Raw genomic sequence first — 25663 nt, forward strand, 5'->3', positions numbered from 1 at the left:
CAAATATGCTATCACAAAGCGATCACAAAATGATTTGCACGCTCGACGCTCCCCATCACGGGCCCATGTGTCGATTTGTATTATTCTGGTGCTTGCTTGCAAAAAAGGAAAAGAAAAATGGAGCAATCGAGCGGGGGTTCCGTCAGTTTCGCCGCCTGAAGCTCCGGCTGCGTCGACCTGTTCTAACCAGCCTGCTCATGACATCGCAGATTACGCACATAGCAGGACAGAACATGACAGCTGATGTTGGACCGATGGTGACATGTTGAATTTTGTCGTTAGACAGACAGACGCCTTGTTTGTTGATTGAAGTTCTATTCATTCCGTGAACCGCACCGTGTGTGTATTTGCATGACCTTTTGCATCTATTCAACCTGTTCGAGAGACCGTATTGGATCGTGGATTATTTATTGCTGGCTGGTTTGGTGTGAGAGAAAAACACTGTTTCTGGTTAGAAATTTACGATCGTTTACGACCAAGTGAACAGGCTGATTGTTGACCTAAAGCGGTGGGTTTATTCCATTAGTACGGTACGGAGTTTAATGACTGGTAATAACAGAAGGGTCCGAGGGGGTGCGCTATCCATGCTAGGCGGATTTATTGAAAGGATTTATTAAAAAGTTTCCATGATTTGATTGAATCCTAATTATTTGGGTGTATGCCGAGTCATAAATATGATAATTACAACCAAATGCCCTGGTGGTAGCCTTTTTGGAGTCAATATTTCTAAAAGTTAATTGGCAAGTAACTTTTTTATGCATTGGGTTCGGATTTTTTTAAAGGAAGCAGCTAAATTACGGTTTTTTTTGGTAAAAGTACAATTATTCTATTCCTTTTTCGGCAAGGATACTAATTAGCGTTTGTTTGTTTTTTTGGCGGGATGCGGCCAGGACCAGATACCGACCACACATTTGCACATCTATACGTTCACAAAAGAAGGCAAATAAGGCCCAGGCCTATGCTTTTACACTCTATTCGTTTGGTTGTGGCTTGTCGTAAACGATCGTAAATTTTCAGCCGGAACAGTATTTTTCTCTCACACAAACCAGCAACGATATGAACTAGCCAACCGAACAGGCTGTTAGGTACTACATATATACGTTCACAAAAAGACAATGTTTTCAGAAAAAAGAACACATCTCAGAAAAATACATTTGCATTTGCTGTTTTTCAAAAAGCATAACACTATACATCTAGTCCCACACATTTGCACATCTTCTCTATACTGGTCCACATCTTGCTTCTATGTACATGGCCTGCATTCTTGCATGTTAAAAAAAGATAACACGTGTCAAAAATTTGTTGCTGGAAGGAGATAAAAAAAAGGATGCTTATGTTCCTGGAGCCTCTGTTGGTGATGAGCAGGTTGCTGCTAATAATGTTGTAGTGGATTCAATTTTCCTAGACAATTTAAGTGTCTTCAATAGGCAACAATGTCTTTCTAATTAGGCAATATTTGTATTCTGTGTTCATTTGCAACCCACAGCCTCACCCCAACCCCCGGTTTATTTGCAAAAATGCATATCAGACAAAGGCAGGGTGATGATATCAATAACTACCTTTTTGTACAAAAGGCAGATTAATTCAATGATTAAACAGAAAGGATCATTATAACAGTAGAAAAAAAGGAAAAAGAATGATATGTGAACAACAATATGTCACCTGCATTAGTCAGCACCCCACTCCCAATCTGCACTTCCCAACTCGAGAAAATGGAATCCCAGGCTTCCCCTAGTCACCTGCGCATGGTTAAATTCACTTAGAGCACAGAGTAACGCTTGACGGTAAAAAGAGTAGAGGTTACAGGTACATTTTTGGTGTTAGACACAAATAAAATTGCCACCAGATTACTAATAACTTCCTTGACTAATGATATTAAATTGCTTAACTAAATTTACATGCACATTTTTCGTTGGTACTGTATTGCTCGTCTACACTTTCATCTAGCCCGCTGCACACTCCGCCTTTGGTGTTGGAAACAAATAAATTGCCACCAGTTTAGTTTGCTACACTAGCAGAGGTGTGCTCATGCTGCATTCTGTGCTCAAGTTCATCTTCTACCTCTAACTGTGAGCTGTGAGAGGGTGATTATAACGTGATAAATAAATTTCACATACCTTGCGCCATGGGTGAGCTTTGATCTGAGGAAAATCTAAACTCGGTGTACTTTGGATTCATACATCGGATTTCCTCACATGTTGAAGTACCAAGAACCTGTCAGCAAAAAGCAAATCCATTCAACTACATGGAAATAGAAAAAACACTAGTTAGCACATTTCTTTAGAACTAATATTAGTGCAATCCGCAGAATAACCAAGTACTTTTATTATCTCAACAAGGTGATCCACAATACTTTCACCAGGGAAGAGAGGCTGATAATTTTAACAAAAATATGTTTAGTTCTAAGTTTGTTGTCTAGATGGATACATAACCACACTAACCCACAAGAAATCTGTGGGAAAAGCAGAGAAGCAAAACTGACCTGCAATCTAAGAACAGAAAAAACAAAGAGAGGTTGGAGAAGAATGATGTAAAAATTGCCTAATGATTTAAATTATTTTGCCTTGATCTTGCCACAATATTGCCTAGTCAGAGTACATTTAGTTGCTTATTCCCAATGAAGTTCAGTAACTAATCAATTTGGCTTGTGAATTTATCTGCAATGATTTAGAAAAGACTTAATACCAAAAAAAGAGTCTATCACCTAATACACAAAACGTTCAAAAAACTGCTTCAGCCTGCACATGAAATGTGGACCATAATGCTGTAGTGGATTGCATTTTTTTTAGCCCAGCCGACCGTAACTCCTAACCTATCACACAATTCTGTATTGGCGTCGGATCAGCCATAGACTACAGGACTGAAATAAAAAAAAATAGTGTCCTTGAACATTCCACAAACTAATAGACTCTCATGAACATAGTAGCATGAGCATGAACACCATCTTATTTAGGCTGAGGCACGGATACTTACGCCATGCCCAAAGAATGTCTAATTGCTAATTATTCAGCTCTAAATGCTGATTATTGACACCTCCATAAAACCGAACACCAGCTGCATTTTCTTAGGAAATTTAAGTTTCATTCGTTAGGCAACAATACCTTCCTAAATAGGCAATTTATGTATTCTGAAAAAGCAAGTATAGTGTGCTGCACCAGCAGAGGTGTGCTCGTGCTGCATTTTGTCCTCAAGTTCATCTTCTACATCTAATTGTGAGCTGAGAGGGTGAGTGTAATGTGATAATTAAATTTCACATACCTTGTGCCATGGGTGAGATTTGATTTGAGGAAAACAAACATGGTGTAGTTTCAATTCATACATCGGATTTCCTCACATGTTGGAGTACCAAGAACCTGTCAGCAAAAAGCAAATCCATTCAATACATGAAAAATAAAAAAACACTAGTTAGCACATTTCTTTAGAACTAATATAGTGCAGTCCGCAGAATAATCAAGTACCTTTATTATCTCAACAAAGCTGATCCACAACACTTTCACCATGGAAGAGAGGCTGATAAAATTATTTTGACAAAAATGTGTTTAGTTCTAAGTTTGCTGCCCAGATGGATACATAACCACAGGAAATCTGTGGGAAAAGCAGAGAAGGGAAACTAACCAGGCTGTTGGTGCTCAGGTTCCTAAGGTTGTAGCGGTGGTGGACGGGTGGACGAGGCTTGAAAGCGCGGCGGCAAACCTGCGGCGCCGTGACCGGCGCCGGAGCTAGGTCTGCGACGAGTAGCAGTAGGCAAGGGTTGGGTGCCCAAGGGAGATAAGAGTATCTCAATCCCAGGCTAATCTATTCAATCGTAATTGTTCAATACTTATACAAGCAAATCTTCAACCGACTCAACTCTAACTTAATCAAGTAACAAACTTGAGAGATAGGTATCCTAGATTCTAGGACTTGATAACTGACTGGACCGAATCGTGCAGTCCAGGCCCATGACGACCGCACACCAGCTCAGCCGGGCTCCTAGCCACGGTGCCTGCGCCTGTAGACCGTACCGGTCATAACACAGGCCAAGAAGCAGCTCAGCAAGAAAAATCCATCACTAAGTTAACAAAAAGTTAATCTCTGCTTGTGGTAGAGAAGAAGCAATGCTTCAAGGAAACGACATTGCCATGATCCATGGATCGCATGATTTGCAGCTCCCTATTCTTGTAGCGCTTGTCCTGCAAAAACCCCTAGGGATGGTTTTTCATATTAAGCAGAAGTTTTGAATTACTCGTTACCATGTGATCTACTAGTGTTACGAATGAAAGTCACATCTCCAGTGTTAAATAGTGTTTTCTGCAGTAAAGATAAAGCAAATAGGAGCAGAATTAAACCTGTACCAGTAGTCATCAGAGTAGTACAACTAAAAGCAGTACATGCTAGTTGTCATCAGAGTACTCATAATCTCATATGGCTATAAACCTACGACAACACATACAACTGATAAAGAAACTTTGCATAACCAGCAGCCATCGAACAAACAATACAGAGACAAGATCAAGATTACATGCGTACCTTCTGCAAAGAGAGAGCAGGGGCTGTACCTTCTGCTTCTTCGTTAGCCGAAGGTAGACTCAAGGTGATAGCCAAAATTCATCTACTACTAGAATCCTACTCTCTCACAGACTAGCTTGCTAAACAGCTGCAGAAAACATCAGATTAAGATGGATTGTGAGTACATACTAGTTTAGTATGTCTACTACTGTCAAAAGCTTGAGAAATAATCCCTCGAAAATTGGAAGCTTCTATACCAGAGCTAATAGAAAGACTTTGTGAAGCCAACATATAATTTCTGAACTACCTTGTATGTCTACTAAATGCTTAGTAAAGCCAATTTATATGGTTCTGCATTTCACCAATTATATAGCCTTGCGCAGCCTCTGCTGCCTCCGTTATAGGTTTCTATATACAGAAAGACTTCATACCGGAAAAAATTGGTTCAAACAAGTCCGCCCAAAGAGAAAATAGCAAGCTGGGAACCATATCAATTTCAATGGAACAACATTATTTCAAATAACATGCTTTAGCAGAACAATATTAAGGCCAAGCACGCCTTAAAAACACCAAGCCTAAAAATGCATGCTCTGGGGAATTTGCATACTAAAATCGAGGTATTATCCTTATCCCTGGTTCTTGGCCGTATTGCTCTCTTAGACTAAAACTGAATAGAACTCTACACCCAACTGTTATAATCTCTAGCATTAGCAAATTTTGAAAGGGCTGAGCGAGTGGGCGGAGGATGCACCAGACCTGGCTTTCGGGGGCAGGGACAGGGGCAGCGCTTGGCCGACGTCGCATGGCTCCGTGTCCCTGGGCGGAGGGCAGAGCAAGTGGACGCTGCGCTAGGGGCATTCCAGGCTGTGGCCTGAGCGGAGTGCCGGCGATGTCACAGCAGCCACGGCATTAACCAGTATCCAATGGGCATCCCTGACCCTAGATTCAGAATCCATAAATCAACAATCCATCATCCATACAAGCACATTCATCGGGAGTAGAAAAGAGCGCACATCCATCGGGAGTAGAAAAGAGCAGCTCACCAAAGCAGTGCTATGCCCGATATAGAAATCGTGACATGTGTGGAGTGCGGCAACGACGGCGACGGCGCGACTTTGGCTCGCCATCAGGGCCAACTTGACTCGGAGCAGCGCATTTAGGGACGAGCGACAGCCCCGCACGCCACGGCTACCCAAGGCGAAGCTCAACGGCGTCAGGGCAGGCGAAGGACAGGAAAAAAAACCCGCCCACCTTGGCGTCGGCGGGGGCGTGTGCTGCGGCTGTGGCGGCGGGGAGCGGCTGGTCGACCAGTATCGGGTCCGCGGCGGCGGGGAGCGGCAAATCCACCTGCATCGGGTCCGTGGCGCTGGCGGCGTGGGCCTACCCCCGGCAGCGTGGCCATGTTCTGGATGGGGCTGCGGACAGAGACGACTATAAATGTCCACATGCGCCCGAGTCACAACACCACGGCACCAAGCCCGTTTTTTAGCCCGATAAAGCACGGCACGGCTCGGTGACATGCGAGCCCAGGCTGGCTGGGGGCGCTGTGGGCTTGTGGCCTGCCTGAGATACGGTAATTATCGACTATAGAATACTGGTCAATTACGGTATTTTTCGAAAACGGTCGGAAGTGAGGCAAATCATTTTCGTTTTCATTACCGTATAGTTTTTACCGTTCTCATTTTCGTTTCCTTGGTTACCGTCACCGCTTCCATTTAGGAGCAAAAGTGGGTAATTTTTCAAAAATGATTCCCGGTAAACGGAAATTATCGTTACCGTTTTCAGTCCTAAATCCAGTAAGATGATGTCAGGTTAAGAAAATTTGGTAATGTAAAGTGGCAATAAAAAATCAATCCTATTTGCACATGAACAAAAGCTAAAAATAAACCTATGCAAAAAAAAAGGGTGCAAAATCATGGGTTATAAATAAATTCGTACATGAACCTCTGAAATTGATGTCCCCTTGTTTAAACAAATGTATGGCTAAATTGTTCAAAATTTATTGAAAAGGGGAAATTTGAATTTCATTTTCCTTCCAAGAGATTAAAACAATACTGTAGATAGCAAACATAACATTAACATGCTACTTCTGAAGGTCAATAAAAGGCTCAACAAATTTACTATACAAAATATGATGTACACAACACGCCAATGAGAGAGGTTTTCCAGCACCATTTACAACAAGAAGTCCAAAACATTGCCCTTGATGGATAGAAAGTGAGAAGCCTTTGACAGTAAATTTCTCAGCATTTACATCTTTTGGAGGGTAAACTTTCCTAATGTTGTCAACTATGACCGAATAACTACAATCTGGTGGTTGCAGCCCTCCCTCCCTCCCTCAAGAAAAAAAGGGGACACCACATCATAATGCAACAGATTTAGTGAAAAGACATTCATGCAGGAGTAATTTCAAACAATACAATCGGTAACAAAATTTAGTTTACATAATCTCACACTATATACAGCATCCAAGCTTGAATGTGTGTATCTGCTGGGGAGGGGGACTAAAGTATTAAATAGATCAAGTTAAGCATAACATTAAAATGCATATTGTTATGTGTTGAGGATTACTGGAGGGATTAAAAGAACCATTGGAGCTCTTGCTAGTGTCTTTGTTGATAGATTGTATCTTTTTTATATATAAGGGATTACTTGACCCCTATGGAACTAATGAATTGAGATTAATATACTCTTAAAAGACCATATCTAAAAGACAAAAGAGAAAAAAAAACTTTCAAATGATCAAACCTAATACCTGGTCACTTATGGGCACACAACTGCGTCTTATGGATGTGGGTGAACCCTGAACAGTATCTGCAGCTGCTCTTCTAAGCCCTATGGCCCACATAACAGAACACATGCAGATAGAAAGATCTGGGCTGCGCCTCTCTCAAAATACATGTCCTGTTTATTTCAATTGAAGCTTGAAACTCTTGAGGCTGTGTGGACAGCTTGTTAAGGGTCTGATGGCTCCTGTCTGGGCGAGAAGCCATGGACAACTTTCTAATTCCATTTTGGAGGCAACCAAATTCATCCGAATACGATGTCAACAAAAGAAGCGTAGCCCAGTCAAGTACCATTGTGATTAGCAGGACTAAAATTCCATTTTCAGGATCACTCAAGTCTCCCAATTGTCCACTAAAGAAGTTGGGCTCAGACTTGAGGCAATCCTTGCAAGTTAATAAATAAACTTGTAAGGATGCCATCACATCAAAAGTTCTTTCTCAGAAGGGAGGCAGCAAGATAGAACCTGAAAGAAATATACCACTAATTGAACATTTAATAACACTTAAGTCAGTTACCAATAGCAAAATGCTAGAACATCAGATTTCAAAACGACTGGCCATGGGGATGAAAAACAAAGCTTGCAACAGGTTCCTAATGGTACTTCCCAGAACAAGTGTCAGCTCTCTCTATTTTCGCCTGTCATCTTATATAGCTGTTCCCATTGGTTTTCTCCAGCACGGCTCCAAGCAAAAGCAGCAGCAAACCCTGGAAAGCTCTCCTCGTAAGGATGCACGTATCGTCGTCGAAATATATCATCGCTTATAGAGGCAACAGAAAAGAAGGTAGGCTTGTCATTGAACAGCCCCTTTGCCCTGAGAAAATTCATCAGACAGTTCCGTGGCAGCAACCGACGTTCAATGCTATAATTTATCAGCGTTGGCCTTTGTGCGATGTATGGTACCTCCAATCCAACAACCCCGATCAAGAATTCCATGCTTCTTCGAACCCTTTCCTCGGTGAAACCCAATATATTCGGGTCCCCCTTCACCCCTGATACTATATGATCCTTTGACCATCCGAAGCTTCTCAAACAGCTGTATACTCTTGGTTATCCTCTCACTGCCAAGGATTGCAAATGTACAAAGCCCGAGGAAGAACTATTGCGAGCCCTGCTGGATTCTAAACTCATGAAGGCGAGCTGTAAGCAGTGGAATCTCTGGCTCGAAAGGAAGAACCGAATTCGACTGGAAATGTGATATACTGAATTTAACTGCAGGAATCACAGAAAATGTTTAACAGAGGAGTACTTGAATAGAATATACTTGTTACATTCCAGTCTGATCTCCCTCGGCCTCACATACTCTAGTCTTATACTATCTTGTCTAAACACTCCATTCTGGGCCAGACAGCCTGACGTTGGGCCGGCGCTCGCGGGCGGGCCGGGCCTGCTCATCCGTGGTTGGTTCCTCGTTATGTATCACCGGAACCATAGGAGCAGTGCTGACAATCCAGCCTCCTTTGGAACCGGCATGACCCCAGGCCAGAGCTCTTGGAAAGCGCTGCTGCAAGTGCTCCAGTGGCTCCCAGGTAGCCAACGACGGTGGCATTTGGGACCACTGCACAAGGACCTCCTCCACAGGTGAAGCACCCAGAGTCCAACGGCGATCCAGTAACCTTTGAGGCACCTGAAACTGGGCAAGCTCATCAAGAAGAACATTAGACACCGGCATCTTACCATGAGAAACTTTGAGTTGTGATACATGGAAGACTGGATGGATGGAGGAGGAAGAAGGAAGGGCCAGCTTATAAGCTGCTGGACCAATACGCTCCAGGATCTGGTATGGGCCAAAGAACCGAAAGGCGAGCTTCTGATTAGCACGACGTGCTAGGGAAGACTGCACATAAGGCTGAACTTTCAAGAAGACCCAATCACCAATAGCAAATGAACGATCAGAGCGGAGCTTATCGGCCTGGCGCTTCATGCGGGTCTGAGCTCGGCTGAGGTGTTGCTGAATCAAGGATGTCATCAGAGCTCGGTCATCTAGCCAAGAGTTCAGATCAGCAACAGGTGTGGCAGTAGGAGGACGAAGACCAAAGTGCCGGGGAGGAAAGCCATACAGAACTTCGAATGGAGATCGACCCAATGAAGAGTGGTGAGAAGAATTGTACCAGTACTCCGCGAGGGCGATCCATTGAGTCCACTTGGAAGGACAGGCGTGGGCGAAGCAGCGAAGGTAGGTTTCAAGACACTGATTAACACGCTCCGTCTGGCCGGCCGTCTGTGGGTGATAAGCGGAACTCATACGCAAGGTGGTGCCGGCAATGCTGAAAAGAGTCTTCCAAAAGGCACTTGTGAAAATACGGTCACGATCAGGTATGATGGCTAGCGGCATTCCATGAAGCCGATAGATATTATCCATGAAGAGGCGAGCACTGTAGCTGCTGTGAATGGATGACGCAAAGGAATAAAATGAGCAAACTTCGAGAGCTTGTCAACCACCACCAGGAGTGCATTGGCTGAGCCGGAAGGTGGAAGGCCTTCTACGAAGTCCATACTGATGATTTCCCAGGTGGCCGAAGGAATAGGGAGGGGCTGAAGTAAGCCTGGGGAAGGAGAACGGTCAGGCTTGGCGCGCTGACAGATATCACAAGCTCTGATAAAATGAGTTGTGGCTGCATGCATGCTAGGCCAAAAGAAAGAGCTGGCGCAACTTCTGATAAGTAACTGGTATACCGGAGTGACCGCCTAGTGGACTGGAATGCAGAGTTTGGAGCACTTGATTCTGGAGTTGCTCACTGTGGGCCAGCCAGATACGACCTTTGTAATGGATAACGCCATTGCTGAGCGAATAATGGGGCAAAGCAGCCGGATTTATAGCCAGCTGAGACAAAATATCTTGAGCCAGTGGACTTGCAGAATAAGAGCTGGCCACATCGGACAACCATTGGGGTGAAGAGGAAGAAACTGCCATGTAAACTTCCTCAGTATCACGGCGTGACAAGGCATCAGCGACGGTGTTATCGGAACCTTTTTTATACACAATCTTGTAACTCAAGCCCAGCAATTTGGTAAAAACTTTCTGTTGCCACACCGTATGAAGACGCTGCTCATTGAGATGAGTGAGACTGCGGTGGTCAGTGTGGATGAAGAATTCACCTTGGATGAGATAGTGATGCCAATGCTCAACCACTAGAAGGATTGCTAGGTACTCCTCGTAAGCGGACAGCCCACGGTTACGAGGGCATAATGTCTTACTGATGAAAGCAATGGGATGCCCATCTTGGTGAAGCACGGCGCCAATACCAACTCCACTGGCGTCGGTATCGATGTGAAAAGGCCGCTGAAAATTCGGAAGGGCCAGGACTGGAGCAGTACTCAAGGCGGACTGAAGAGCAGTAAAAGCCTCTTGCTGGGAAGATGTCCAAATGAATGGTGCATCCTTCTTAAGAAGCTTAGTCAAGGGTTGTGCAATGATGCCAAAATGCCGGACAAATTTGCGATAATAACCTGCCAGGCCCAAGAATCCGCGAAGGGCACGAACCGTTGTAGGTCTTGGCCAGTCCTTGATAGCCTGCACTTTGGAAGGGTCTGTAGCTATGCCATTGGCGCTGAGTACATGCCCGAGATAGGCGACAAATCATTGAGCGAAGGAACACTTGTATAATTTCAGTTTCTAGGAATCCTGACAAAGCCAAGACAGCACCCGGGAAAGATGAATGATGTGCTCGGCCAAAGTGCGGCTGTAAATCAAGATATCGTCGAAAAAGACAAGGACAAACTTGCGCAACCCAGGAGCCAGTGTGCAATTCATCGCCCCTTGAAAAGTGCCTAGTGCCCCGGTCAATCCAAAAGCCATAACACGGAACTCGAAGTGCCCCAAGTGGGTCTGGAATGCTATCTTGTGTTCGTCTCCAGGCTGCAGCAAGATCTGGTGAAAGCCGGCTCTCAAATCAGGTTTGGTGAACCAACTGGCATGAGTCAATTCATCCAGGAGCTGATCAATGATAGGAACCGGATACTTGGACTTAACAGTCATAGAGTTTAATTTCCGGAAATCAACACAGAACCTGTACGAGAGGTCTTTCTTCTTCACTAAGAGGACTGGTGAAGAGAATATGCTGCTACTTGGCTGAATAAGCCCTTGCGACAGCATATCATGGACTTGGCATTCAATCTCATCCTTAAGTGCTGGAGGATAACGATAAGGATGGATGTAAAAGGGTTGGGAACCAGGAAGAAGTGGGATTGAATGGTTGCAGGGGCGAGAAGGCGGCAAGGAGTCTGGAACTTGAAACAAGTCAGTGAACTCATCAAGTATGGACTATATTTCAGGAGGAAGACCGGCAGATGAGAAGGTGTCAAGTGTACTGTCCTTACTGCAGACTTGTAAAAACAACTGGCTCGTAGCATCCATAGACTCGCCTTGCAAAATAACAGTGCTGCCCTTATAAGGAATGACCAGCCATTTAAGTTGCCACTGTACCTGCATAGGACTAAATGATTCTAACCAATCCATTCCAATAATCATGTCAAATGCAGTTAGTGGAAGGACTCGAAGGTCAGAGGTGAAAGCAACTTGATCGATAGACCACTGAACCGCTAGCAGAATAACTGAACTGGTGAGAGTACCACCAGCAACAATACGAACAGTGCACGGAGACTGCTTGACAGACACCCGGCTAAGCTAAGCTGCCACCGACTCGCTGATGAAGGAAGTGGAACTGCCAGAGTCGAGCAAGATATGCACTAGAAGGCCCTGAACTGTTGAAAGGTCCTTGTTTGGTTTTGGTAATTGAGTGACAACTTAGGTGGACTAATTGTGTTTATGTGAGATATACAGGTGATTAGTCCATAGATACATGTGTGTGAGCAACATATGCCATGAAGGTGAAAATGGCTTAGAGATGTTGCAAAGCTCACACATGTGATGATGAAGGAGCTTAAATGCACATGAGACATGACATTGAGTCATGTGATCAAGGTGGAGAAGATCAAGATAAGACTTGGCTTGATGGACCGGTTGCAAGCGTGATGGGCAAGTCGAAGGCTTTAGAGTGATGGACCGCGTGGCGGTGAAGCTTGAGCAAGACTTGGCGCCGATGGACGATGGCAACGGTGAAGAGCAAGTAAAGTCAAGATCGATGAACCAATATGATCATGTGATGATATGAAGTGGATCATATCATTGTTGATCGTGTTGGTGCATGTGTTGCATCGACATTGAAGGAGATGGAATGGAATGCGCAAGGCAAAGGTATAACCTAGGGCATTTCATTTCACCGATCATAGGTGTGTAGAGAAGTTTATGACCGGGTTTAGGATAGATGGCCGTACTATCAAGAGGGGCAAACTTGTTTGCATATCGGTCATCTAGTGCCACTCGAGTGATCTAACTTTGCATTGTCGCTAGGATCGAGTGGCGTGGCAAGTTGAGTGGCTAACATCCTTTGGGAAATGATTGTGAAAATGCTAACACACATACACATGGTGGTGTACACTTGGTGGTGTTGGCACATTTACAAAGGAGGTGGTGTTTATAGGGTTAGCACATTGCGCCGGATGCAAATTCTTGTGGTTAGCACATTGGAGCAAGGGTGAAGAAGTTAGAAGTGAAAACGAGTTGGTCGCGAAGACGCTGGCGTCGATCAACTAACCGGACGCTGGGTCTGAAAGCACCGGACGCTGGCTGGCTGCGTCCGGTCAGGCTGACGTACAGTGACGCAGTAGCTGGAGTGTGACCGGACGCTGGCTGTGTCTGATCACGTTCGACCGGACGCATCCGGTCATGCTCGGGAGCTTACTGGAAACGACCAGACGCTGGGGGTTCAGCGTCCGGTCAGTTGAAGCTGCTGCGTCCGGTCAAGTCAAGTAACCGTTGGAACCGGGACACGTGGCCATCTGCGGGCGACCGGACACTGAGGTCCAGCGTCCGGTCAACACGACCGGAGTGTCCGGTCGGCCCGACCGTTGCCCAGTGAAGGGGTAACGGCTAGTTTAGCCCTTGGGGCTATAAATAGAAGTGGCCTTCGGCCATGACTGGTGTGGAGCACCTTGGGGGACTTTGTGTCCATGCTTGAGAGTGCTTAGGAGCCCTCCATCACACACATACTTGATAGTGATCATTCGATTGTGTGAGTGAGCGATTCTAGTGCGATTACATCGTGAGGTTGCATCGAGTGGTACTAGGTGATCGAGTTGCAAGCCGGTGGTGCTTGTTACTCTTGGAGGTTGCCACCTCCTAGACGGCTTGGTGGTGGTCTCCGTCGAAGCGCGCAAGAAGCTTGTGCGGCGCTCTGGAGAGGTGCTTGTGAGGGGCATTGTGCTCGCCCCGCGGGAGCCGCGAAGAGCAACTCTAGTAAAGCGTGTCATTGAGCTACCCTCACTCAAGGGGTAGGTTCTTGCGGCGCCCGACGTGCGGGCTTAGCGGGTGATGCTAATTAGCCGTCGAACCACCAAGTGAGCGGTCGACACAACGGGGACTAGCGTGTTGGCAAACACGTGAACCTCGGGAGAAAAATCATCATATCAACCTTGTTCTTCCTGTTGGTTTGCATCCCCATTACACAAGCTTGCCATTACTTTTATACATATTAAGCTTGTGTAGTTGCTCTTGTAATTAGATAGCTTGTGTAGCTTGCTAATTACCTTCTTGCTTGTGTAGCATAGAAGTAGCTCCCTTGCGTGGCTAATTTGGTTTTAGTAACCTTGTTAGTCACATTGCTTAGTTTGTGTAGCTAAGTATTTGTGCTCTCTAATTAGGCATTGGTTGCCTTGTTATTGAGCATTGCTAGTGAGCTTAGTTAGCTTTGTGCTTTTGCTTACTAGCATGTGTAGGAGCTCTCTTGTTGCTTAAAGTACTAGAGGCATAGGTTTGTGTGACCTTGCTCCTAGCATCGGTTAGGTGAGCTCTAATTAGCCCGGCACCTTTGTTGCATAATTGTTATCTTTGCAAGGTGCTAGTGAACATATATAGTGGGGTATAGTCTTGGCTAGACCGATAGTTTTAATTCCGTATTTGTATCGGTTAGCCGACGCGATTAAGTTTTAGAAAAGACTATTCACCCCCCCTCTAGTCGCCATCTCGACCCTTCAACTGTGCTTGAGAACTGAACGGTACGAGGAGCAGAGCTGCCAGTGAGGGCACATTGTGATAGAGCCATGAAAGCCTGAGGTTTAGAATCGGCAGGAGTAGTTGTATCAGTGGTGGAGTCATCTTGAAGGAGATCCCACAATTCCTGGACAACATGAAGCTGGACCTGAGGATTACACTTGTGGTCCTTGCTCCACTTGGCGCCACACTTGTAATAGAGACCCATGGCGCGGTGATATGTTTTGACGGCGGCCAACTTAGCATCAACAGACATCGTAGCTTGTGTCGGTGTTGCTGCAGTAGGGGCCGGTGGCTTGTCAGGCCGTGGTGGAAGTGGCAATGGCAACGCTGTCTTGGGGATAAACTTGTTGGACGATGTCCAATCGATCGGGGACAACGTGCGAGACGTCGGCACCGTGGCCACCTCCTCCTGCACCAAGGCCATAGAAATAGCAGCATCCAAGCTTTTTGGTTTGGAAACAAGAATAATAGCTTTGAGCTCAGGGCGAAGGCCATCAATGAAGCGCATAGTATAAAAGAGTGGATCGGTAGTAGCAGAATAGGCCTTAAGCTGATCGACGAGTTTGGTGAAATGCTCAACATAATCGGTGACAGTAGAGGTTTGTTTAATTTGGAAGAGTTGGCGAATGAAGGCCTCATGTTGGTCACGATCAAAGCGATCATGGAGAGATTAACAGAATGTAGTCCAGGTAGCGATGGCCGGTGTATTATCGATGGACTCATACCAGCAGGCAGCTATCGATACGGGACCCATGGGGTTTCCCACAGAGAGAAGAAGACCTAGTCCAACTAGGATTCCCTACATGTAATCCTACTAGAACTAGTCGCACATAATCCTACTAGGATCTCTACTTTGTAACCGACTAGGACTCCCGCCTCTCCTGGACTATATAAAGGAGGGCAGGGGTCCCTAGATCGGCAGCTACACACATAACCGCAACATACCTCGCAACACAACAAATAGCACAGGGCACAATATACTATCCACACCAGACTGGACATAGGGCGCCGTGACTTTCCGGCGTGCCGAACTAGTATAAATTGTTGTCTCCCTGCATTTACCATCGAGTTCCTGCAAACACCGATACCCCTCCGAACAAATCACCGTCCCGGGTACCCCGTGACGGGTTGCCGGTGGTAAAACATCGACAGCTGGCGCGCCAGGTAGGGGTTCTTGGCGCTTTACGTTCGAGAGCTCGGTGGACCTCAAGATCAAGATTTGCCTCGGTTCTTGTCGGGGACCTAATACCAGGGTACCCCAGAAGGTGGAACCGATGACCACCGAACGTGAAAAACTTCTAGATGCATAAGGGCTCCATGTCATCCCTCGCTCGAGTGACAGGAGTTTGGTTCCGCCTCGCCCGACACCTTCGAGACAGGCTCGGTCTCGCCCGAGGGCCGAGGGATAAAACTCCGCCTCGCCCGATGCCTTGAGGGCGGGCTCGGTCTCGCCCGAGGGCTTAGGGATGAATTCCGCCTCGCCCGACCCCAGAGGGGCGGGGTCAGCCTCACCCGACGCCTTTGTAGGATAACCCTGCCTCGCCCCAAAAGCTCAAAGCTAATCTCCGTCTCGCCCGACGCCTATAGGGCGGGCTCGGTCTCGCCCGAGGGCCGAGGGATAAACTCCGCCTCGCCCGACGCCTTGAGGGCGGGCTCGATCTCGCCCAAGGGCTAAGGGACGAATTCCACCTCGCCCGACCCCGGAGGGGCGGGGTCAGCCTCACCCGACGGCCCAGAATGAGTTTCGCCCTGATCGATATCTATCCCTCATAATGATGGGTACAGGACGAGACAAGACGTTCGGGTCAACCATGGCTCGAACGACCATACCCTGCGCCCTGGCAGGAAAAGGACTGCCAGGGAACGACAGGACTGATGCTTTAGACCCTTCCGGGCGCCGCAGAGCCCAAAAGGTATTACAGGTGCGTGCACCTCACCCTGTAGAGTTGTAGGCGCCGCCTTCAGCTCTGGGACACGGAACCCAACGAAGATATACGACAACCACTACGCTCCAAGGACGGATTTGCTATCTCCACGGACGACGGGTATTCCGTCACCACGCTGTGGACCCGAGGGAGCGGCGCCCGCTTCCCGACCCCTCAGGTCCCCCCAGTCGGAAGGCCTTGGCCACGGTGCCACACCGGACCCCGACCCCGAACTCTCCCAACAAGGAATCATGGGAACCAGAAGGCGCACGGAGCGAGGCTGGGAGAGGCTCATAAGTCAAAACCACCGTACTACTGCCCATACCCTGTGTAGGGCAGCGTTCTGTGACTAACCTGACATCCTACAGAGACATCAACAATATTGTAAGCATTTATCTTCCTTCGCACTCATCAGAATGGAGGACCTGATCGGATAGACGTAAGTCACAAGACTAAGTAGAATGCGCATCCTGAAGTCCTCACCTTTGTAAAGCCATCCCCTTCATCTATAAAAGGGGATGCGCACCCTCCATCAAACGGACGGGGAAAAAATAGGACCGAACAATATAACGCACTCATACACACGAGCAGCCACGAAGCTCTCGACCACCTTTCAATCATTCGATCAGAGACTTGGGACCAGTCCCTCTCTCGGCAGTTTGTATCCCTTACTACAGACCGTTCACGGTGCTAATAACACAAGCAGCAACAAACTAGACGTAGGGACGTTCCGCCCGAACCAGTATAAATCCTGTGTCCTTTAGCGCACCATCCGAGCCTAACGCGCATTACTATAAATTTACTTGCCGGTGCTTGTACGAAACACCGACAGTTGGCGCGCCAGGTAGGGGCTTTGCGCGTTCCAAATCAGGTCTCGGATGGCCACCCACGCAATCACTTGGGTCCCGGGCGCACACGTGCGTTTCGGCGACCTGGATTTCATCATCACACTAGGAGGAGAGCTGGCGCTGACTCATTCAGCCGCTCCCTCTCCCCCTTCGATCAACCTCAGCCGTCTCAGGCTTAGGGGCCCACCGGGCAACTCCCGGGGAGTCCCGTCGCCCATAGAGGCCTCTCACAATGCCACCATGTGTCCAGAAGGGTCCGTATGGAGCGCCCCGACAACGTTTCCGTTTGGTCTCCGCAACGTTGCGGCAACCGCTAGCCTCCTTCTGGCGCTACGTGTGGTTCAACCACCCACGGACATCGAGTTCGTGGGGGCGATTGAGCGGGATACGGAGACCCTCTATGAGCTTCTCAACGAGGAACCTGTATCGCTCTCCAGCTCAGATTCCAGTAGGGGGAGCCACCACCCTTCCCGGGAATGCTACGTGACGCAGACCCCCGAGGGTCACGTCGAAAGCGTCTCCAAGGAAGAGGCCACCCCTACAAACAATCCTGACAGCAGATCCGGGGAAGAAGGGACAGCCCCATCTCGCCTAAGGATGGAGCAGCTAAGGGCTCGTCAGCAAGAGATCGATGAGGCCGGGCAAGGGCTCGCACGGGAATACGCGGACGTCAATCGCGAGATTGAACGCCGCAAAGATGGGGGGCGCGCGCGCGCCACGGCCCGCACCGTACAACAAAGGATCCTCACTGACGATGGGGCCTTTCCTTACTTTGCTCGAGCCAGCCAGAACATCGCCGCAGCAACCGCCTTGCTGCATGGCCTCCCGGAGGCCGCGACGTCTGAGGATCGACGCGCTCATCGGGAGATTCGCACGTTGCTCGAGCGTGCAGCAGCGCAGCAGGCGGAAAGTTCGTTGTCTCGACGACGCGAACCCGACACCAGCCAGCGCGCGCCCTCAGTGCGTCCCACCAAAGACGCATCCGTACACCAAACACCGCCAGCCGGCGGGCAGCCCTCCGTCGTCCCTGTACGTCAACGCCTCAGCCGTGGCCGCGACGTACGTAGCATCATCGACGCCCGGAGACGTGCCCACGGCGACGATGGAGAAACAGCGCGCCGCGGCTATCATCCCCGACGGGGCGGGCGCTACGACAGCAACGAGGACCGAAGCCCGAGCCCCGTCCTGCCAGGCCCTCAGGCCTTTGGCCGGCACATCCTCAATGCTGCGTTCCCCCTAAGGTATCGACCGCCTACTAACATTCCTAAATATTCTGGCGAAACAAATCCCGGGCTTTGGCTCGAAGACTATCGGCTTGCATGTCAGGCCGGTGGTGCGAGTGATGATAATTTTATTATTCACAATCTCCCGCTGTTCTTGGCCGACTCGGCACGAGCATGGCTGGAGCACCTACCGTCCAATGCTATTCAGAGTTGGGCGGATCTGACTGAGATCTTCGTGGGTAATTTCCAGGGCACGTACAAACGCCCTGGAAACCCATGGGACCTCAAGAACTACCGTTAGAAGGCCGATGAAACCCTCCGCGGGTACATCCGGCGCTTCTCCCGACAGTGCAACGAGCTCCCAAACATCGCCGACGCCGACATAATAGGAGCCTTTCTATCCGGAACAACCTGCGAATCCCTGGTCCACAAGCTAGGATGCAGGGGCCCGCGGACTACCAAGGAACTTCTGGACATCGCCACCAGTCACGCCTCTGGAGAGGAGGCGGTCGGAGCCATCTTTGATCGCTCCGACGGAAAAACAAGGCGGGATGAGGACGCCAGCGAAGGCGCCTCCAACCGTCCCGCCAAAGGGAAAAATAAGAAGCAACGGCGCGACAACTCACTCACGGCCGCAGCCGACCGCAAAAGTGGCCGGAAGCCCGCGGAGGGCACTCCGAACCACTTCGAGAAAATGCTCGAGGGGCCATGCCCAAACCATGCCTTCCCGGCCAAGCACCTATACAAGGAATGCGGCCTTATGCGCAAATACTTGGCTGGGGGCCTTAACAAGGAGGAGCAGGGGAAGGAGCCCGTTCCCACCACTAACGACACGGAGGAGAAGGACGACGCCTTCCCAACTCCAACCGGTGCCCTCATGATCTTCAGAGGATCAACGGCCTACGACTCCAGGCGCCGCCAGAAGGTCGCACGTCGAGAGGTCTATACCGCTGGACCGGCTATGCCAGCTTATCTCCGGTGGTCGGAATCCGCCATAACTTTCGACCGGACCGACCATCCGGATGCCATCCCACACCCGGGAAGGTATCCACTTGTCGTCGACCCGATCGTCGGTCCAAAGCGGCTCACCAAGGTACTGATGGATGGGGGCAGCGGCCTCAACATCATGTACGCCAAGACGCTCGACGAGATGGGCGTCGACCGAACGCACCTCCGTCCCGTTCGAGCACCTTTCCATGGCGTCGTGCCTGGAAGGCAAGCCGTGCCACTGGGGCAAATTGACCTGCCCGTCACTTTTGGGGATCGATCCAATTACCGGACCGAGACCCTCACCTTCGATGTAGTGGGGTTCCCAGGGACTTTCCACGCCATTCTGGGACGACCATGTTACGCGAAGTTCATGGCCGTACCCAATTACACATACCTGAAGCTGAAGATGCCGGGCCCCCGTGGGATCATCACCATCGGCACCTCCTTCCAGCGCGCTTACGAGTGCGAGGTCGAATGCTGCGGACACGCATCCGCGGTCATCGCGTCCGAAGAGCTCGCCACCCTAAGGGAGGAGGTCATTGAAGGGACACCCGACGCAAAGAAGTCGTCTGGATCGTTCGAATCAGCAGAGGGTTCCAGGGACGTCCTCCTGGATCCTAGTAGCTCCGAGGGTAAAAAAGTCCGAATCGGGACCGCGCTCTCCTCCGCATAGGAAAGCGCGCTCGTCGACTTCCTCCGCGCTAACAAGGACATCTTTGCGTGGAAACCCTCGGATATGCCGGGCATCCCGAGGGAGGTCGCCGAGCATACTCTCCAAATCCTCCCGGGATCCAAGCCGGTGAAACAACGCCTGCGCCGCTTCGACGAGGAGAAATGCAGGGCCATCGGCGAGGAGATAGCCAAACTACTGGCCGCAGGATTCATTAAGGAAGTGTACCACCCAGAGTGGTTAGCAAATCCTGTTCTTGTCCAGAAAAAGAGCGGGAAATGGAGGATGTGTGTTGATTATACTGGCCTCAACAAATCGTGTCCAAAGGATCCATTTCCTTTGCCACGAATAGACCAAATAGTCGATTCCACCTCGGGGTGCGAAACCCTCTGTTTCCTTGATGCATACTCAGGCTATCATCAAATCGCGATGAAAGAGTCCGACCAGCTCGCGACATCTTTTATCACGCCCTTTGGATCATTTTGCTACGTTTCAATGCCGTTTGGTCTGAAGAACGCTGGGGCAACGTACCAGCACTGTATGCTTAGTTGCTTCGGAGATCTCATTGGGCGAACCGTTGAGGCCTATGTCGACGACATTGTAGTCAAGTCCAAGCGGGCTGACCACCTTGTCGCCGATCTCGAACACACCTTTGCGAAACTCCGAGCGAACGGCATCAAACTCAATCCCGAAAAATGTGTTTTCGAGGTCCCGAGGGGCATGCTGCTCGGCTTCATCGTCTCCGAGCGTGGCATCGAGGCCAACCCAGAGAAGATATCAGCCATCATGAGGATGGGCCCGATCCAAAACATAAAGGGGGTTCAGCGGATCACCGGGTGCCTTGCCGCCCTCAGCCGATTCATTTCACGCCTCGGCGAACGAGGACTCTCCCTTTATCGACTCCTGAAGAAAACGGACCGTTTCGAGTGGACAGCCGAGGCTCAGAAGGCACTTGACATGGTTAAACAATTTCTAACTAAGCCACCGGTCCTAGTTCCTCCATGCGATGGAGAATCTCTCCTACTATATATATCAGCCACCACCCAAGTGGTTAGCTCGGCCTTAATAGTAGAGCGGGAGGAAGAGGGGCACGCCTTCAAGGTGCAGCGCCCTGTATATTTCATCAGCGAGGTGTTATCCGACTCCAAAACCCGCTACTCCCAGATCCAGAAACTCCTCTACACCGTCCTCATCACCAAAAGGAAGCTACGCCACTACTTCGAGTCACACCCCGTGACAGTGGTGACGTCGTTCCCCCTCGGCGAGGTCGTTCGTAGCCATGACGCTACGGGAAGAACCGCAAAGTGGGCACTCGAGCTGCTGGATCAGGGCATTTCTTATGTCCCCCGAACGGCGATCAAATCTCAGGCACTAGCTGACTTCATCGCGGAGTGGACCAAGGTCCAGATGCCACCAGCAGCCGTCGATCAAGAGTACTGGATAATGTACTTCGATGGATCGCTGATGAAGAAGGGCGCCGGAGCAGGACTAGTCTTTGTATCCCCCCTTGGGGTCCACATGAGGTACATGGTTCGACTTCATTTTCCCTCATCAAACAATACTGCAGAGTACGAAGCGCTCATCAACGGCCTACGAATCGCCATCGAGCTGGGCATCCGACGCCTCGACGTCAGGGGCGACTCTCAGCTGGTCGTCAACCAGGTCATGAAAGAGTCAGGTTGCCACAATACCAAGATGGAGGCGTACTGTCAAGAGGTCCGACGTCTGGAGGATAAATTCGACGGCCTCGAACTCAATCATATCCCCAGGCGCCTCAACGAAGCGGCCGACACACTCGCAAAAGCAGCATCCAGCCGAGAGCCTGTTCCAACAGGCGTCTTTGCCAGTGATCAACACAAACCCTCGGTACGCTACGCGGGGTCGGAACAAGCCGACGATGGCCCTTCTAGTCCGACCCCCAAGGCCGATCTGCCAACTGCTCCTCCCGACCCCGAGGTCATGGAGCTTGAAGAAGACCCAGCAATGGAGTCCGATCTTCCCAATGACTGGAGAACGCTTTACCTCGACTATCTCCTCCACGACGTACTACCAACCGATAAGACAGAAGCCCGACGGCTCGCACGACGCGCCAAATCCTTCGTTCTTGTAGAGGGTGAACTCTACAAATGAAGTCACATCGGAATTCTGCAACTTTGTATCCCTAGCGAACAGGGGAAACTCCTACTGAGCGACATCCACGGTGGAGTATGCGGTCACCATGCCGCACCAAGAACCTTGGTTGGGAAGGCATTCCGACAGGGTTTCTATTGGCCCACTGTAGTAGCCGATGCCGAGCAAATTGTACGCACCTGCGAAGGGTGCCAATACTACGCTCGGCAAACACACCTCCCAGCCCAGGCTCTCCAGATGATCCCCATCATGTGGCCCTTCGCGGTTTGGGGGCTTGACCTGGTTGGGCCACTTAAAAAGGCACCCGGGGGCTTTACCCACCTGCTTGTCACCATAGACAAGTTCACAAAATGGATTGAAGCTCGGCCAATATCCACAATCAAATCCGAGCAAGCTGTGCTGTTCTTTCTCGACATCATCCATCGCTTTGGAGTACCGAACTCCATCATCACAGACAACGGCACGCAGTTCACCGGTAGGAAATTCGTTCGTTTCTGTGATGAACATCACATCCGAATCGATTGGGCAGCCGTCGCGCACCCCCGGACGAACGGACAGGTCGAGCGCGCAAACGGCATGCTTCTTCAAGGCCTCAAACCCAGAATTTTCAACCGGTTGAACAAGTTCGGCGCGCGTTGGCTCGCTGAGCTCCCAGCTGTGCTCTGGAGCCTAAGGATGACTCCTAGCCGGGCCACCGGCTACACACCCTTCTTCATGATCTACGGTTCCGAGGCCGTTCTCCCGACGGACCTCGACTATGGAGCACCAAGAATCAGAGCATATGACGAACAGGGAGCCGAGGCATCTCACCAAGATGCCATGGACCAACTAGATGAGGCCCGCGACATCGCCCTCCTCCGTTCAGCTAAGTACCAGCAAGCGTTACGGCGGTACCATAGCCGACGGGTGCGGGGTCGAGCCTTCAACGTCGGAGACCTCGTCCTCCGTCTTGTGCAGAGCAACAAGGATCGCCACAAACTCTCCCCGCCCTAGGAAGGGCCCTACATCGTCGCGGAAATACTTCGCCTAGGCGCCTACCGGTTGAAAACCATCAAAGGCGAGGTCTTCACCAACGCCTGGAACATTGAGCAGCTACGTCGTTTCTATCCTTAAAATAAGCTTACACTTTTCCTTATCAGTTTTGTCTTAACAGAACCCCGACCCTTAGTGACTTCCGACCCCTGCAAATCGCGAGGGGCCAGACCTCACTCGGGGGCTGGCATGTGATCGTAACATATGTCATGTGTAATACAACTATTACGTTTGTAAAAAATCCATGTGATATACTTACAAACATTCTCTAAGTTTTCCATTCGCCTCATAAACGAGTCTCGAGGGCTAAGATCCTGGGAACCAATTCTGAATACAACTGTGTCGATGTTTTACCACCGATAGCCTGCCACGGGGGTACCCGGGGCAGTATGTTCGGGCTTCGGCGTATGCCGAACTCGATGGTTAACGCAAGACACAGTCGATTTATTCTGGTTCAGGCCCTCGATCGTAGATCGAGTAATAACCTTACGTCCAGTCGGCCTTAGCCTTTGCGTTGGATTGATTGTCAAGGGTTGTGTCGTACAATTGTTGTCTATGTGTGTGTTAGCTTCTGATCTAGGGACCCCTGCCCTCCTTTATATAGTTCAGGAGAGGCGGGAGTCCTAGTCGGTTACAAAGTAGAGATCCTAGTAGGATTACGTGTAACTAGTCCTAATAGGATTACATGTAGGAAATCCTAGTAGGACTAGGTCTTCTTTTCTCTTCTCCGTGGGGAACCTTATGGGTCCCGCATCGACAAGCCCCCGAGCATTTCATGATTGAGCTTCAAGGGCCGGGTTGTTTGTAGACTTGTTCCGGGTTCTTTCTTGAAGTGAAATCTTGAGATGGTCTTCTTCGTCTTTTCTCCAGCTGATGTGCACTTTTGAATAAAAGTGCACTCAGTGAGTGTAGCCCCCGAGCCTCTTGCTTGTTGGGACAAGAAGCCAGAGGGTCCCTTTAGTCTTCTTGGTTGCTCTGAGTTCTTTTTGGGTGGGTGCAATTTTTCGTAAAAATTGCACTCACTGAGTGTAGCCCCCGAGCCTCTTGCTTTTGCTTGCAAAAGTTGGAGGGTCCAGATTCTTGTCTTCAAAAAATTTTTGGGGGTTATGTATCCCGCAGCCCCCGAGCCTTCTCCGAGTACTTTTCTTTAGAATAGAAATCGGATGAAGGGTCTTGATGTGTTGTCTTTGTTGTAGTCTTGAGTACTTGAGCCCCCGAGCTTAGTGTTTGACTAAGCCGTGATGCTCTTCCGAGTTGTTTTTATTCATCCAGGTCATTTCCAGACTTCTCTGGCTCTTGATGTACCTCTTCCAGGTTGTTTGCACTTCGTCTAGGTTCTTTCTGAACTTGTATGTACCTCATCCGGGTTGTTTTCTGATCAATCCAAGTTCTTTTTTGTCTTGATTTCTGTTCTCGACTTATCTGGGTTGTTTTTCTTCAATCCGGGTTCTTTTTTGAGCGTATATCCGTGTTGTTTTGTTCAGGAAGGAATCGGATGCGAGGTGTTGGCGTATTCTTTTGATAGTCTGCTGTTGTCAGATGTAGTTGTGTGGTGGTGGTTGAGTGTAAATGCCTTTTGTTCACGGGTTGTACTGTGCTGGTATATTCTTCCGAATATGCCCGTCTTCGAGTACTGTTTCTTCTCGCCTGAGTCATCCATTATTGAGTCCTGTCCTTTCACTGTGTCCTTTGTTGGGTTTATTTCGTTGGTACCCTTGGTCTATGTGCGCCGATCCTTTGGCCTATAAGTACTTTCCCGGAGTGCTTGCTTGCATCCATTGGCCATTCTGTTGAAAACTTCTTGGTTGTGAACATGGTAGTTTGTGAAGTAGAGCAGCCCCCGGGCGTATTTTGTAGTTCCTATGTGTCTTGTCGTAGCTGGAGGAAGTCTTGTGATAGGGATTAGAGGTAGGCTAATCCCGCGACAGCATTGTGCCAGGATGTACGTGGTGGTAGTTGGAGGAAGTCTTGTGATGTGGGCTTTGTTCCTTCATCCGGCAGTTCTGGGTTGATCCTCGTCGCCTGTCTTGAGACCGTCCGGTGCAGATCAACACCATATCCAGCATCACATCGGTCTTGGGTAGACAGATGCCCGCCGACCTTCTCTGCTCCATGTTGCCCTGCCGTGCTGCTGATTTCCGCCTTGGATGCACTGCGTTCGTCCTTTGAAGAAAACAGTGTAGCTGATGGCGGTTTGTCCTTCCGAGTAGCAATTTGGGACACGTAGTCGTTCCAGAGCTTAGTCGTGCCCGTGTTCCTCTTTGCTACTTTGCTTTTCGTGGTGCCGAGTTCGTCGGGTCTTGTAAGGTTTGTAATCTTCTATTTTTGAAGTCGCTTGTAATGTAACGAATCTTGTCTTCTTAGTTGTCTTTGACCTTTCTGTTGTGATCCCTGTCGTTCATGAGGCTATCGAGTTAGCCCTTTCTTTCTTCTCGGTTCGACGAGTTGTTCTTGTAGTTATCTGATAATCCTGCTGTGGTGTTGTGCGGATAAGTCTGAAATCTGCCCGTTGGTTTTT

General features: G+C 49.2%; 1 protein-coding gene and 1 long non-coding RNA gene across 5 annotated transcripts; both read right to left on the reverse strand.

The window, feature by feature from the left end:
- Window positions 1-1039: 1039 nt before the first annotated feature.
- LOC136475925 (uncharacterized) lies at window positions 1040-5873 on the reverse strand. 4 transcript variants are annotated; one of them, XR_010763318.1, is made up of 9 exons: window positions 5532-5873; window positions 5245-5427; window positions 4510-4636; window positions 3616-4416; window positions 3459-3510; window positions 3259-3353; window positions 2118-2214; window positions 1663-1739; window positions 1040-1263 (listed from the first exon to the last, which is right to left on the reverse strand). It is a non-coding gene; the product is annotated as an uncharacterized lncRNA (long non-coding RNA). The 4 variants fall into 4 exon arrangements; XR_010763317.1 differs by having other exon boundaries at window positions 3616-4434; XR_010763316.1 differs by having other exon boundaries at window positions 1040-1256; window positions 3616-4636.
- Window positions 5874-8597: 2724 nt separating this feature from the next.
- On the reverse strand, window positions 8598-9197 carry LOC136468664 (uncharacterized). The gene has a single exon (XM_066467155.1). The coding sequence runs from the start codon at window positions 9195-9197 to the stop codon at window positions 8598-8600; it is 600 nt and encodes a 199-aa protein (XP_066323252.1).
- Between the last annotated feature and the right edge of the window lie 16466 nt (window positions 9198-25663).

Source organism: Miscanthus floridulus, chromosome 8, assembly GCF_019320115.1.
Source record: "Miscanthus floridulus cultivar M001 chromosome 8, ASM1932011v1, whole genome shotgun sequence".
NCBI lineage: Eukaryota > Viridiplantae > Streptophyta > Magnoliopsida > Poales > Poaceae > Miscanthus > Miscanthus floridulus.

Coding starts and splice junctions, on each gene's coding strand:
- LOC136468664 (XM_066467155.1), bottom strand. CDS start 9,197: ATGAAGCGCCAGGCCGATAAGCTCCGCTCTGATCGTTCATTTGCTATT.